Below are 16,257 nucleotides of genomic sequence, written 5' to 3'. Positions count from 1 at the left end.
GATGAAGCGAGAAAAGCCATCATACTAAGTTTGTTCAGGGTATTGTTATTCACCAGTTCAGGTGATATAGGATTGTATTCTTTTTGCACCGTATCACCGTATAGGCTGACTCTACGGTCTATGAGACAGCACATCGTTATGTCAGTTGAAATACATTGTGTTAAAAGATCTGCTGTTTCTGTTGACAAAGCGGAACGTCTTTCTATATGTTCTCAACCCTTGTTGTGTCTCTACTGTCTGTCATACAGGATGGATAGAATAGAATAGAATAGCTTTATTTGATTTCTGGTTGATGGTGTTGTGTCTGTACAGGATGGCTGTTGTGGATGCAGTGTTGGGTCGTCTGCTAGATGGACTCCTGGGTCTGGGAGGTCTCCTGTCTCCTCTCTGCTCCATCTCTGTTCTCCTCCAGCTCTCTGCTCTGGTTCTCCTCCTCCTCCTGTCCCTCCGTGTCGTCTGTCTGCTGTGGAGCCATGCTCAGTTCACCAGACGTCTCCGGTGCTTCAGTAAGCCGCCCACACACAACTGGCTAATGGGACACCTGGGAGAGGTGACAAAACAGACTCTCTCTCTGTGTGTGTGTGTGTGTGCGTGCATGTGTGCGTGCGCGCGTGTGTGTGTTTGCGTGTGTGTGTATGTATGTGTAGACTGAATTAATGGGTGGAATTGACAGGACATTAACCCCTACACTGCTACCTGCATGTTGAGCTGAAAAATAGACCTTTGTTAATAAAGGTGATTTAATTTAATTTTAATTTATGTTGCTCTTGGGAAAGGAAATGTTTTTAATGAATTCAGTGGATGTTTTAAGTCTCAGTGACCACCATTTTGTATTAGGCTGGCGATGCTGACTGTTAGACAGCAGTGCTTTGTTTACAGGAAAAGGTTCTTCCTGTGGTTCACAAGGCTACAGTAAGTGTCCCTTCCACCACAAACACTGAAAACTAAAGCCTGTCTTTTACAACTTCAGTTGTCAAATGTAAAAATAAATACACTGCTAAAGTCTTTATTGGTAACTCATTTCACACCACTATCCCCCCCCCCAAGCCTGTGGTTATAAAGAAGTAGCTTTGTATCAGTCTTGCAGTTGTTTCTTCAGTATGTTTGTGACACCAGTGACTGGATATTTCACATGGAGGTTTGGTTTCAGCAATAGTACAGCATGAAACATTACCTTCAAATTTCACAATTCTGGAGGAACCAGAGGACCCCCCCCCCCCTACTGTTTACCTCACTGTCTTTGTTTTCCTCATGAAATATACTTGTTTATGTCTATTCATATATTATAAACAACAATGTGTGTGTGTGTGTGTGTGTCTGCATGTGCACGTGAACATGTGTGCATACATGCGTACATGTACGTGTGTGTGCATGTACGTGTGCATGCCTGCCTGCGTGCATGTGTGTGTGTGTGTGTTTGTGTGTGTGTTAGATGCGGAGCACGGAGGAGGGTCTGCAGGCGGTGGATCAGCTGGTAAGAACCTACAGCCACTCCTGCTCCTGGTTTCTGGGGCCCTTCTACTCCCTGGTACGCCTCTTCCACCCTGACTACATCAAGCCTCTGCTGCTGGCGCCAGGTACATACTGCCCCCTCCTGGGTCCTGTTCACTCCCCCCCCCCTCCTTGGTCCTGTTCACTCCCCCCCTCCTGGGTCCTGTTCACTCCCCTCCCTCCTGGGTCCTGTTCACTCCCCCCCCCTCCTGGGTCCTGTTCATTGGGGCACCAAGCTGAAGAAAACCAACTGAAACAGGGAGGGACTACCTGGAATTGTCCAAATAAGAAATGCACATTTTCATTTCCCATTGCTAAATGTTTCAAAACGTTTTTAGTTGTGTGCCCTAATGAACAGGACCCTGTATACAGAGGACCACCTCATTTAGTCCATGGGCCAGAGGGACAAATATCACATATTTGTCCACTTTGGGGTGGCAAAGTCTAACAATGATTTTCAATAAGGTCCATGTCTGTGGGTTATATTTCGGTATGATAAGCACTTATCGGAGGTAGCTAAATGTGGTTATCACTGCATGATATGTTATGTTATGCGGCTAGTTGGGCCAACAGGACTGAGGGCATGAAATATAGCTTTGTATTGTCAGGGAACAATCTTCTTATGCTAGCACAATTTATATTTTATTAACTTCATGATACAACACAAATTAAGGTATGAAACAATTGGATTGTCTATGGGCCCACCTTGGGGGATCAAAGGTCATACATGTATGCATTTTGTGGTGCATGGAGACGGAATAGCTCAGTAGCTTAGTGGTTAAGAGCGTTGTGCCAGTAACCGAAAGGTCGCTGGTTCTAATCCCCGAGCCGACCAGGTGAAAAATCTGTCGACGTGCCCTTGAGCAAGGCACTTAACCCTAATTGTTCCTGTAAGTCGCTCTGGATAAGAGCGTCTGCTAAATGACTAAAAAAAAGAATGGGCAGTATTGGGATGCGCTCTGTTATCACATGGTACCAGATGATAACTACGCCACATTTTACACAGAACCAGGTGACCCATTGGGAAAGTGTTTGAGCAATACACAGTAGAGTCATCATAGATTTTGTCTATGAGAAGTCCCAGTAGCCTATGTTCAAGATGGCTGCCATTAACTTCAATAGGGAGGAACTGGATTCCGTTTGCATGGCCATAGCTGAATAAATAACTGGTGTAATAAGACCAACAATGGCTTAAAATGTGTGTTACAATGAGGAAAACACAAAACGATGGCCCAAGTATGTCAGTTACGTGTCTTTAGCAAAATATTACCAGAATCATGGTAAGAATATGCCCAAAAAACTGTCAGAATTGCTGAGTTTTGTAACCGTTTCAAATACATTAAAAACACTTACAAAAAGTTTAGAAGCATTCACTGATGTCTGTTAAATTAAAATGATAATTCAATATGATTCTAGAAATTGTGTTAACATCAAGAAACGTGACATGAAGTATTAGCAAAACGGTTCCAGTAATGTTCCAAAACACGTCATATAACTGGTCTGGGCGGTATTTGCATCCTTCATTTCTATATTTAAATTTCAAACAATTAAACATGTATCTATTATGTTCCTAAAAGGGGATCTAATGATATACAATATCATGCCAATAATATAACATCTACGTCTTGAATCCTATCATATATACTGTACACTGCATTTCAACATAACTTTCTAACAAACCCCCTGAAGATGAAGGAATCAACTTACATAGCTGGTGAAGTATTAAAGCCTTAGGTTAACTGCCTTCATAGATGGAAACATAGTATATTGCAGTATAGGACCTACTGAGATATGTATTGGTTAGTGGCTGCTGAGGGTTATCCAAGGCATCAGCAATAGTCCAATTGCTAAAATATTTTTTCTAATCACCGATTGCATCATTTCAATCAAATTTGTCAGTCAGACACTGAACTTATGGCTACAAAATGATTATTATCATATCAATATGATCATATTTCATGAAATAACTTGTAAGGTTAGAGAGGATCATTTTAAGATGGTCATGGACAGAATAGCTTTTAATCACCCTGTCAAGGAGTGCTGAAGGTGGGTGTGGTGCAGGAATCAAGCGCAGGACGCAGAAGCTCAGTCCAAAAGACTTTAGTGAAATATTCACGTAGAAAATAAGCACAATAAGCCCGGAGGCGAAATAACGGCGCACACAGGCGTCAAACAAACGGCGCACTAACATGTGCGAAAACCTCTCCAAACACTGGAGGGAAGTACGTAGCTCAAACACCAAAACAGAAGAACAATCACACACAAACACAGGAACACACAACGAGAACTAAATAGGACACTAACGAGGACTAACTAGACACAGGTGTACAACAACAAGACAAAACCAAAACAACATGAAATATAGATCGGTGGCAGCTAGTACTCCGGGGACGACGACCGCCGAAGCCTGCCCGAACCAGGAGGAGGAGCAGCCTCGGCCGAAACCGTGACAGTACCCCCCCCCCCCCCCCCCCCTTGACGCGCGGCTCCAGCCGTGCGCCGACCCCGGCCTCGGGGACGACCAGGAGGACGCGGAGCAGGGCGCGCGGGATGGTCCCGGTGGAACTCCGACAGGAGAGATGGGTCTAGGATGTCCCTCCGCGGCACCCAGCACCGCTCCTCCGGGCCGTACCCCTCCCACTCCACGAGATACTGGAGACCCCCCATCCGGCGTCTTGAGTCCAAGATGGACCGAACGGTGTACGCCGGAGCCCCCTCGATGTCCAGTGGGGGCGGAGGAGTCTCTCCTATCTCACCTTCCTGGAGTGGACCAGCTACCACCGGCCTGAGAAGAGACACATGGAACGAGGGGTTAATATTCTTATATTCAACAGGTAGATGTAACCTATAACACACCTCGTTCAATCTTCTCAGGACTTTAAAAGGCCCCACAAACCGCCGACCCAGCTTCTGGCAGGGCAGGCGGAGGGGTAGGTTTCTGGTAGAGAGCCAGACTCGATCTCCGGGTGCGTACACCGGCCCCTCACTGCGGTGGAGATCGGCGCTCGCCTTGTGACGACGGATGGCCCGCTGCAGGTGGACGTGGGCAGCGTTCCACGTCTCCTCCGAGCGCCTCATCCAATCATCCACCGCAGGGGCCTCGATCTGGCTCTGCTGCCAAGGTGCCAGAACCGGCTGGTAACCTAACACACATTGGAAGGGGGTTAGGTTGGTAGAGGAGTGGCGGAGAGAGTTCTGGGCCATCTCGGCCAAGGGAATGTACCGAGCCCACTCCTCAGGCCGGTCCTGGCAATACAACCTCAGAAACCTACCCACATCCTGGTTGACACGTTCTACCTGCCCGTTACTCTCCGGGTGGTACCCTGAGGTAAGGCTAACCGAGACCCCCAAACGCTCCATGAACGCTCTCCATACTCGGGAGGTAAACTGGGGGCCTCGATCAGACACTATATCCTCGGGTACCCCGTAATGCCGGAAGACGTGGGTAAATAGGGCCTCTGCGGTTTGTAGGGCAGTAGGCAGACCCGACATAGGGAGAAGACGACAGGCCTTAGAGAACCGGTCCACAACGACCAGGATGGTGATATTCCCCTGAGAGAGGGGAAGGTCTGTCACAAAATCCACCGAGAGGTGGGACCATGGTCGTTGTGGAACGGGCAGGGGTTGTAACTTACCCCTTGGCAGGTGTCTGGGCGCCTTACACTGGGCGCACACCGAGCAGGAGGAGACATAAACCCTCACATCCCTGGCCAACGTGGGCCACCAGTATTTAGTGCTAAGACAATGCACTGTCCGGCCAATACCCGGATGTCCAGAGGAGGGTGACGTGTGAGCCCAGTAAATGAGTCGATCCCGAATCTCGAGCGGAACGTACTTCCGACCCTCAGGACACTGTGGAGGGCTGGGGTCGGTACGCAATGCTCGCTCGATTTCGGCATCGACCTCCCACACCACCGGTGCCACAAGGCAAGACTCCGGTAGTATGGGAGTAGGCTCAACGGACCTCTCCTCCGTGTCATACCGCCGGGACAGCGCATCTGCCTTACCATTCTGGGACCCAGGGATGTACGTGATTTTAAATACGAACCTGGTGAGAAACATATTCCATCGAGCCTGGCGAGGGTTCAGTCTCCTCGCTGCCCGGATGTACTCCAGGTTCCGATGGTCAGTCAAAATGAGGAAAGGGTGTTGAGCCCCCTCAAGCCAATGCCTCCACACCTTAAGGGCCTGAACTACAGCTAACAGCTCCCTGTCCCCAACGTCATAGTTACGCTCCGCCGGGCTGAGCTTTTTTGAGTAAAAAGCACAGGGGCGGAGTTTAGGTGGCGTGCCGGACCGCTGAGAGAGAACGGCCCCTATACCAGCCTCAGACGCGTCCACCTCAACCTGAAAGGGTAATGCGGGATCCGGATGCGCCAGCACCGGAACCGACGTAAACAGGTCCTTCAGTCTCCTAAAGGCCCTGTCCGCATCAGCTGACCACTGCAGGCGCACCGGACCCCCTTTCAGAAGGGACGTGATGGGAGCTGCCACCTGTCCAAAACCCCGGATAAACCTCCGGTAGTAATTCGCAAAGCCCAAGAACTGCTGCACCTCTTTTACAGTGGTTGGGGTTTGCCAATTACGCACAGCGGACACACGATCCACCTCCATTCTCACCCCTGACGCGGACAACCGATAACCCAAAAAGGAGACCGACTCCTGGAAAAACAGACATTTCTCTGCCTTGACATATAGGTCGTGCTCCAACAGCCTCCTCAATACACGACGCACCAGGGTTATATGCTCGGCTCGGGTAGATGAGTACACCAGAATGTCATCAATGTACACGACCACCCCTTGCCCCTGCATATCCCGGAAAATGTAATCTACGAAGGATTGGAAGACTGATGGAGCATTCATCAACCCATATGGCATGACGAGATACTCGAAATGACCTGACGTGGTACTAAACGCTGTTTTCCATTCGTCGCCCTCCCTAATGCGCACCAAGTTATACGCGCTCCTGAGATCCAGTTTTGTGAAAAAACGCGCTCCATGCAATGACTCCGTCATGGTCGCAATCAGAGGGAGTGGATAACTGTATTTCACAGTAATCTGATTGAGACCACGGTAATCAATGCACGGACGCAACCCTCCATCTTTTTTCTTCACAAAAAAGAAGCTTGAGGAGGCGGGAGAAGTGGAGGGCCGAATGTATCCCTGTCTCAAAGATTCGGCTATATAAGTCTCCATAGCTTTTCTCTCCTCTTGAGACAAAGGATACACGTGGCTCCGTGGGAGCGCTGCTCCTGCCTGGAGATCAATCGCACAATCCCCCTGTCTATGAGGAGGCAACTGCGTCGCCCTAGTTTTACTAAACACGAGAGCTAAATCCCCATATTCAGGCGGAATGTGCAGTGCGGGCACTTGGTTTGGACTTTCCACCGAAGTCGCCCCCACAGAAACACCCAGACATCGCCCCTCGCACTGAGCAGACCACCCATCGAGAGCCCTCTGTTGCCACGAAATAGCAGGGTTATGGGTGCTTAACCAGGGAATTCCCAGCACCACTGGGTACGCAGGAGAGTCGATCAGATACAGCTGTATAGTCTCTTCATGACCCCCCTGCGCACACATCCTAAGTGGTGCTGTGATCTCCCTAATCAACCCCGACCCCAACGGGCGGCTATCTAAGGCATGAACGGGAAAAGGTTTGTCAACAGGTAGGAGAGGGATCCCTAAATCTAAACAAAACTTTCGATCAACAAAATTCCCAGCTGCGCCTGAATCTACTAGCGCCTTATGCTGGGAATGAGGTGTAACCTGTGGAAAACAAACAGGTATACAAAAGTACGCAACAGAGAGCTCTGGGTAAGTGGGGCGTCTACTCACCTGGGAGGGCTCCCCAGTGCGTGGCCTGTTGTCTTCTCCCCCGGAGAACCCTCCCCAGCACCTGGCCGCAGTGTGCCCTCCATGACCGCACTTGGTGCAGGAGACAGGCCCCCTCGGGCTCCTCCTCCTCCTTTCCCTAGCGCCGGCACCCCCGAGCTCCATAGGGCTCAGCTCGGAGGTGCCGGAGGGCGGAATGGACGGACCCCCCTCGGGACGTCCACGGGTGGCCAGCAGGGTGTCCAGACGGATGGACATATCGACCAACTGGTCGAAGGTGAGATGGGTATCCCTGCAGGCCAACTCACGTTGAACGTCCTCCCGTAGGCTACATCGAAAATGGTCGATGAGGGCCCGTTCATTCCACCCTGCGTCCGCCGCTAGAGTCCGGAACTCCAGCGCAAACGCCTGTGCGCTCCTCCTCCCCTGTCTCAGGTGGACTAGACGCTCCCCCGCCGCTTTGCCCTCAGGTGGATGGTCGAACACGGCCTTGAAGCGACGGGAGAACTCGGCGTAGGAGATGGTGGTGGCGTCCATCTTCCTCCACTCGGCGTTGGCCCATTCCGCCCGTGAGACAGGAGATGAGGGCGGAAACGCTCTCGTGTCCCGAGGGCACCGGGTGTACAGTGGCCAGGTAGAGCTCCACCTGCAGGAGGAACCCCTGACACCCGGCAGCTGTTCCGTCATACGCCCTCGGGAGCGAGAGCCGAATCCCCCTGGGTTCCGGACCTGGGACTGGTGGACCGGCCGATGGGGTTGGCAGGGTAGGTGGAGGTGTGGGTACCCCTCTGGCCTCCCATCGGTGCAGGGTGTTGATGACGTCCTGTAGAGCGGTCCCTAGTTGTCGTATCTGGTCATCCTGGCCGCGGACATGCTCCTCGAGCGACTCAGGCGTGACTGTAGATCCTGCTGATTCCATTCTGGTGTGTGATTCTGTCAAGGGGTGCTGAAGGTGGGTGTGGTGCAGGAATCAAGCGCAGGACGCAGAAGCTCAGTCCAAAATACTTTAGTGAAATATTCACGTAGAAAATAAGCACAATAAGCCCGGAGGCGAAATAACGGCGCACACAGGCGTCAAACAAACGGCGCACTAACATGTGCGAAAACCTCTCCAAACACTGGAGGGAAGTACGTAGCTCAAACACCAAAACAGAAGAACAATCACACACAAACACAGGCACACACAACGAGAACTAAGTAGGACACTAACGAGGACTAACTAGACACAGGTGTACAACAACAAGACAAAACCAAACGAACATGAAACATAGATCGGTGGCAGCTAGTACTCCGGGGACGACGACCGCCGAAGCCTGCCCGAACCAGGAGGAGGAGCAGCCTCGGCCGAAACCGTGACACACCCATGTTTATTTTTAGAGATAATTTGTGTTTACCTTAAATATTTGTTTTTTAACTTGCTGGGACAACTCAACAAATGACAGAGCACACCTTTCATGTTAACATGCTGAGTATTGCTATACAAGGTGGCAACTATAAAACCAACATGGTACCAGATATGGATCTCTTGAACTTATTTCCCAGTATGACCAACTTCCCTAAAACAAATATGTTGTTCTGCTATTTGTAACACCGTTATTTCAATGGTGAATCAGTCTAGGTAAACCATCAGATATGACAGCAAAAATGAACCAAATCCAATGGATTTTAAGATGAGATCCACCCAATAGGATGTTCCATTGTTGTTTGATACAGTCATTTTCAATGAGCATGTGAACATTCCAACTTATCTCCAACATTCTTTTATCAGCCTGTGAACATTCCAACTTATCTCCAACATTCTTTTATCAGCCTGTGAACATTTGATTGCATAGACTCACATACAACAAGATATATAAATGTGTGAAAAACGTACAACGCTACTTTTTTTGGAGAGGTTATATATTAATTTGATTAGGGGCTTGTGGAGAACCATAGGCGATATGCACAGGCGAGCATGACGTTTTTCCGGTTAAATCTCAGGATGGATGTAAACTTCCGGTTATCGTAGAATGCTGTGCTACCGTATGCTAGCGTTGAATGCTTGTCGTCAAAAACATCCGAAACGGTAAATTTTCGTCGTTGTTGTTGTTTATCTTAATGTTTATGTTAATGTTTTTGCTTGTAATACTTCGTCTTGACTTATAACATGATGACGTGTAAACGTACAAAAGTGTCCTTTCAAAAACGGGATGACAGCTCTTCCAGCCATCACTGCTGTGTGCCGCAATGTACAGTGTCTGCCAGATGCAATTCTTCTGTTCGTTTTTTTTACTTTTCCCAAAGACAGTGAATTGCATAAACGGTGGGTGATTTAACATTCGACGAGTCAACTCTCTTACAACAAACACACGAGTCTGCAGCCGACACTTTCTAAGTGAAGATGTGATAGAGCCTCCGACTCCAGCTGGGCGCAGACGTCTGAAGAAGGGGAGCTGTTCCAGTGCTGTTTCAATGGATGGTTTCAAAGTGTAGATCTGGAATAACAATATCAGGAAAAGTAAAGGGTTCACTAGGAAATACACCAGAATCTAACAGCGATTAATAACATTTATTTCGCAACACATTGTAGTCTGCCTATTTAATTGGACTCTGCATACCTAATTCCGCTTGCCGGAGTAGCATCTGGTTTGGGCTTCACACTACAACCATGGCATCCACAGGTCCTGGCTTCACTCCCTGTTTATTTATGAGTTGGTATTAGGAGAGATGCTAGTATGCATGTGACACAACTGTCTGGTATTGAAATGATACAAACCATTGTTCGTGGTTTATGTGTCACGACCGTCTTGAAAGGGAGCAGACCAATACGCAGCGCGTTGAGTGAACATAATGACTTTAATAAGTAAAGCACGTAAATACAAAACAAAAGACGATAGTGAAGTCCAACAGTGACAATGACTGAACTTGGAACAAAAACCCACAACCCTCATGAGAACACAAATAGTTTAAATATGGCTCCCAATCAGAGATAACGAGCCGACAGCTGACACTCGTTACCTCCGATTGGGAGTCAATGACCAAACCTAGAAATACACACAACAGAACTACCAACATAGAAATACACCCAAATGCCCAACATAACCAAACCAAAACCCAACAACACAAAATACACCCTGGCTCAAACACAAAAGTCCCGGAGCCAGAGTGTCACAGTACCCCCCCCTAAAGGTGCGCACTCCGGGCGCACCAGCATACAGTCTAGGGGAGGGTCTGGGTGGGCGTCTGTCCACGGTGGCGGTTCTGGCCCTGGTCGTGGTCCCCACCCCACCTTAGTCACCACCCGCTTCCCTAGCCTCCTCCACATGATCACCCTCCAACTTACCCCACCTGGATTTAGGGGCAGCACCGGGCTAAGGGACAGCACCTGGCTAAGGGGCAGCACCGGACTAAGAGGCAGTACCAGGATAAGGGGCAGCACCGGGCTACGGGACAGCACCTGGCTAAGGGGCAGCACCGGACTCAATGGCGGATCCTGGCTGGCTGGCTCTGGCGGATCCTGGCTGGACGGCTCTGGCGGATCCTGGCTGGCTGACGGATCTGGCTGCTCATGGCTGGCTGACGGATCTGGCTGCTCATGGCTGGCTGACGGATCTGGCTGCTCATGGCTGGCTGACGGATCTGGCTGCTCATGGCTGGCTGACGGATCTGGCTGCTCATGGCTGGCTGACGGATCTGGCTGCTCATGGCTGGCGGAAGGCTCTGGCTGCTCATGGCTGGCGGAAGGCTCTGGCTGATCCTGTCTGGCGGAAGGCTCTGGCTGATCCTGTCTGGCGGACGGCTCTAGCGGCTCCGGTCTGGCGGACGGCTCTGAAGGCTCATGGCAGACGGGCGGCTTAAGCGCCTTTGGGCAGACGGGCAGTTCAGACCCCGTTGGGCAGACGGCAGACTCTGGCCGTCTGAGGCGCACCGTAGGCCTGGTGCGTGGTGCCGGAACTGGAGGTACCGGGCTGAGGACACGCATCTCAGGGCTAGTGCGGGGAGAAGCAACAGGGCATGCTGGACCCTGGGGACGCACATAAGGCCTAGTGCGGAGAGCAGGAACAGGGCATGCTGGACCCTGGGGACGCACATAAGGCCTAGTGCGGAGAGCAGCAACAGGACGCACAGGACTCGGGGAACACACAGGAGGCTTGGTGCGTGGTGTAGGCACTGGTGGTACTGAGCTGGAGCGGGGAGGTGGCGCCGGAAATACCGGACCGTGCAGGCTTACTGGCCCCCTTGAGCACTGAGCCTGCCCAACCTTACCCGGGTTGATGCTCCCCGTCGCCCGACCAGTACGGGGAGGTGGAATAACCCGCACCGGCCTATGTGGGCGAACCGGGAACACCATGCGTAAGGCTGGTGCCATGTACGCCGGCCCGAGAAGACGCACTGGTGGCCTGATGCGTTGGGCCGGCTTCATGACATCCGGCTCAACGCTCAATCTAGCCCGGCCGATACGTGGAGCTGGGATGGTGACGCACACCACAGGCGTAGTGCGTAGAGCAGGAACCGGCCGGGCTGGGCTGGCGACGCACATCGTGGACCTGGTGCGTGGAGTAGGAACAGGCCGGTCCGTACCGGGAACACACACCACTGGCCTTAACTGGGGATCAGGAACGGGCCGGACCGGACTGGTAACACACCTCAGTCTCTCACGCCGTGCCACAACAACTTCCCTCCCTCTACTCGCCAATGGCTCCCATAATCCGAAAGCCTTGTCTCCACCTCTACCTGTGGCAGCCTCCTGCTGCCCAGCCGCCCAAGCCATGTGCCCCCCCCAAAAAATTCTTTGGGGTTGCCTCTCATCCTTCCGACGATGGCCCTGCCGACGCCGTTGCTCCTCTCTCCGTCGCCTCTCCACTGTCTCGCTCCATGGACGGCGATCCATCCCATCCAGGATTTCCTCCCAAGTCCATGACCCTTTTCCGTCCAATATCTCCTCCCATGTCCATGAATCCTTAGGAGCAGGGTCCTGTTGCCGCTTGACACGCTGCTTGGTCCTTTTATGGTGGGTTTTTCTGTCACGACCGTCTTGAAAGGGAGCAGACCAATACGCAGCGCGTTGAGTGAACATAATGACTTTAATAAGTAAAGCACGTAAATACAAAACAAAAGACGATAGTGAAGTCCAACAGTGACAATGACTGAACTTGGAACAAAAACCCACAACCCTCATGAGAACACAAATAGTTTAAATATGGCTCCCAATCAGAGATAACGAGCCGACAGCTGACACTCGTTACCTCCGATTGGGAGTCAATGACCAAACCTAGAAATACACACAACAGAACTACCAACATAGAAATACACCCAAATGCCCAACATAACCAAACCAAAACCCAACAACACAAAATACACCCTGGCTCAAACACAAAAGTCCCGGAGCCAGAGTGTCACAGTTTATGCCACTTCTGCTCTGTTTTCAGTGCACGAAAGTACAGGAGGGACGACAGACATGCCACATTCAGAGTAATGGGCGGTCTGATATAGTAATGCAACCAAATGATTGCATATCCCACACCCAGCCACACAGGAACAGTAGCTTTTAACAGCAGCACAACTGGCTGTGAATCACGCAATGTCATCTGAAATACACAGAAGCATAATTTAATGGGGTTTTGAAAGACGAGGGTCTACAGCAGCAGGAGGAGGAGCTAGACTTGTTCTTTCTAATTTTTACTGGTGTAAGCAACTTATCTACTGTCTCGTGTCACTTTTGTGCTTTTCTGCATCACTTTTCTACTGTCTTGCACCACTTGGCTATACTGTCTCCCACCACTTACCTGTTGTCTTGTGCCATTTACCTACCTTCAAACAGTATTGGCAGAGCAGTAGGTGAGTGGTGCAATATTGTAGCCTAGTACCAATAACAACAGTAGAGGGAAGGTTTTGCTCCTAATTCCTCTTGAAAAGTAGATACATGAAGTACAAAAGCAAGGAAGTTGGGCCATATGTTTATAAAGAAAGAAGTAAAGATGACAGGACAGTTTTGAGTAGAACATCAGCAGTTTGAAGAATAGCTGAGTGGAATATGTTACTGTCATTGCAGTCATCAAGTAAGGAAAAAAAGTAGTAATATCATTATTGTTTACATTTCAAACCAAACTCCAATTTGTTTCCAACAGACCCAACAACAAAGCATGGCAATTCCCAGTCAGCTACCCTGGTCTGTATTAGGCTACCACTGTTCAGCTATCTTGAAAACCACTAAAGTGTTCTCTTAGCAACGGCAATCAAAGCTGTGGTAACATTAAACGAGTAAAACATGTGTTGAACGGAATCTTGAACAAGTTCAACAGAACTTAGAACGTGTCACTTAATCCAGTCCTACTCTCAGCTGGTGTGGTGGCTTTAGTTTCTTCATTGAGCGGTAGCAGTGGGCTCAGAGAACAGAGATCTCATTTGTAGTCCTGTTTTGAACCTGATACTTTCATAAAAGTACCAAACACATGAAGTGAGAGGTACATACACATGATTAAACTTTATTTAAAAAGCATGATTAACCTGAAGCAGGACGGCGTCATGACTTTAAAACACCAAAGCAAGGCTTCTAGCTCAGGCTAGCTAGCGTTAGCACGTTACCTTCAAAGTTGCAAAGAAAATAAGAAACGTAAAATTTGAAGCCTTTATCCAGTTTGCTACGTGGTGTCGTACTGGATGTCTGGACGACCCTCCGTATATCATTAACAGATACTTTGGGCAACTCCAGCAAACACCTTGTAAACTTCATCTCTGCCATCATAACGGTCTACTGTCACTGTCTAATGTTTTTTTCCGGTAACCGGAAATTCCCAAGCTTCCTTAGGCCAATGCGGAAGTGATGCGTGCATAGAGCCTATTGAATACCTGTCGTAGTAGGTCATTAAATAATTTACACCACATACTATCAAACCTTTGCCACCCCAAATGGACACATTGTTCCACTGGCCCATAGACTAATAGCCTGTCTGTCATAGCCGCGGGAAGATGTTTTGAGTAGGGGGGGGGGGGGGGGGTGCTGACCGCTCCCTGACACACTACCGTCCTGCGAACCCAAGCTCCCATTAGTTCTACAGACATTACTGCCTACAACAATACATCTAACTGATGGGATACACAAACAGGACAAGCTACACTCCTCGCCAAATCAAGACAGCTTTATCACAAATTCCAAATGGACTGATTGATTAAAGCAGGGAAATGCGGGTTCCAATCACAAGCTGCAGCTTTGGAATAATAGATGCATCTCGTCTATTTTAGGCTTTTTTTTTTTACGAACTCCTATAATAGGTTATAACCCCCCTAACTCCTAGTGTGTCATTTATAATAGGTTATAACCCCCCTAACTCCTAGTGTGTCATTTATAATAGGTTATAACCCCCCCTAACTCCTAGTGTGTCATTTATAATAGGTTATAACCCCCCCTAACTCCTAGTGTGTCATTTATAATAGGTTATAACCCCCCTAACTGCTAGTGTGTCATTTATAATAGGTTATAACCCCCCCTAACTCCTAGTGTGTCATTTATAATAGGTGTTAACCCCCCTAACTCCTAGTGTGTCATTTATAATAGGTTTTAACCCCCCTAACTCCTAGTGTGTCATTTATAATAGGTTATAACCCCCCCTAACTCCTAGTGTGTCATTTATAATAGGTTTTAACCCCCCTAACTCCTAGTGTGTCATTTATAATAGGTTATAACCCCCCTAACTCCTAGTGTGTCATTTATAATAGGTTATAACCCCCCTAACTGCTAGTGTGTCATTTATAATAGGTTATAACCCCCCTAACTGCTAGTGTGTCATTTATAATAGGTTATAACCCCCCCCCCCCCCCCTAACTCCTAGTGTGTCATTTATAATAGGTTATAACCCCCCTAACTGCTAGTGTGTCATTTATAATAGGTTATAACCCCCCTAACTCCTAGTGTGTCATTTATAATAGGTTATAACCCCCCTAACTGCTAGTGTGTCATTTATAATAGGTTATAACCCCCCTAACTGCTAGTGTGTCATTTAGAATAGGTTATAACCCCCCTAACTGCTAGTGTGTCATTTAGAATAGGTTATAACCCCCCTAACTCCTAGTGTGTCATTTATAATAGGTTATAACCCCCCTAACTGCTAGTGTGTCATTTATAATAGGTTATAACCCCCCTAACTCCTAGTGTGTTCTTTTGAATAGGTTATAACCCCCCTAACTGCTAGTGTGTCATTTATAATAGGTTATAACCCCCATAACTCCTAGTGTGTCATTTAAATAGGTTATAACCCCCCTAACTGCTAGTGTGTCATTTATAATAGGTTATAACCCCCCTAACTGCTAGTGTGTCATTTATAATAGGTTATAACCCCCCTAACTGCTAGTGTGTCATTTATAATAGGTTATAACCCCCCTAACTCCTAGTGTGTCATTTATAATAGGTTATAACCCCCCTAACTGCTAGTGTGTCATTTATAATAGGTTATAACCCCCCTAACTCCTAGTGTGTCATTTATAATAGGTTATAACCCCCCTAACTGCTAGTGTGTCATTTATAATAGGTTATAACCCCCCTAACTGCTAGTGTGTCATTTAGAATAGGTTATAACCCCCCTAACTCCTAGTGTGTCATTTATAATAGGTTATAACCCCCCCCTAACTCCTAGTGTGTCATTTATAATAGGTTATAACCCCCCTAACTGCTAGTGTGTCATTTATAATAGGTTATAACCCCCCTAACTCCTAGTGTGTCATTTATAATAGGTTATAACCCCCCTAACTCCTAGTGTGTCATTTATAATAGGTTATAACCCCCCTAACTCCTAGTGTGTCATTTATAATAGGTTATAACCCCCCTAACACCTAGTGTGACATTTATAATAGGTTATAACCCCCCTAACTCCTAGTGTGTCCTTTTGAATAGGTTATAACCCCCCCTAACTCCTAGTGTGTCATTTATAATAGGTTATAACCCCCCCTAACTCCTAGTGT

General features: G+C 48.6%; 1 protein-coding gene across 1 annotated transcript in view; it reads left to right on the top strand.

The window, feature by feature from the left end:
- Positions 1-313: 313 nt before the first annotated feature.
- Positions 314-16,257, top strand: part of LOC311116038 (cytochrome P450 4F3-like) — a gene marked incomplete at its 5' end in the record, with an annotated part of 34,200 nt that continues 18,256 nt past the window's right edge. The window contains 2 exons of the mRNA XM_084191172.1: positions 314-550; positions 1,433-1,577. Coding sequence (XP_084047298.1) covers positions 314-550; positions 1,433-1,577 — 382 coding nt within the window. The remainder of the gene's footprint in view (positions 551-1,432; positions 1,578-16,257) is intronic.

This window comes from Coregonus lavaretus, assembly GCF_964263955.1.
Source record: "Coregonus lavaretus genome assembly, contig: HAP1_SCAFFOLD_386, whole genome shotgun sequence".
In the NCBI taxonomy this organism is placed as follows: domain Eukaryota; kingdom Metazoa; phylum Chordata; class Actinopteri; order Salmoniformes; family Salmonidae; genus Coregonus; species Coregonus lavaretus.
This window is presented reverse-complemented; position numbering and strand designations above follow the sequence as displayed.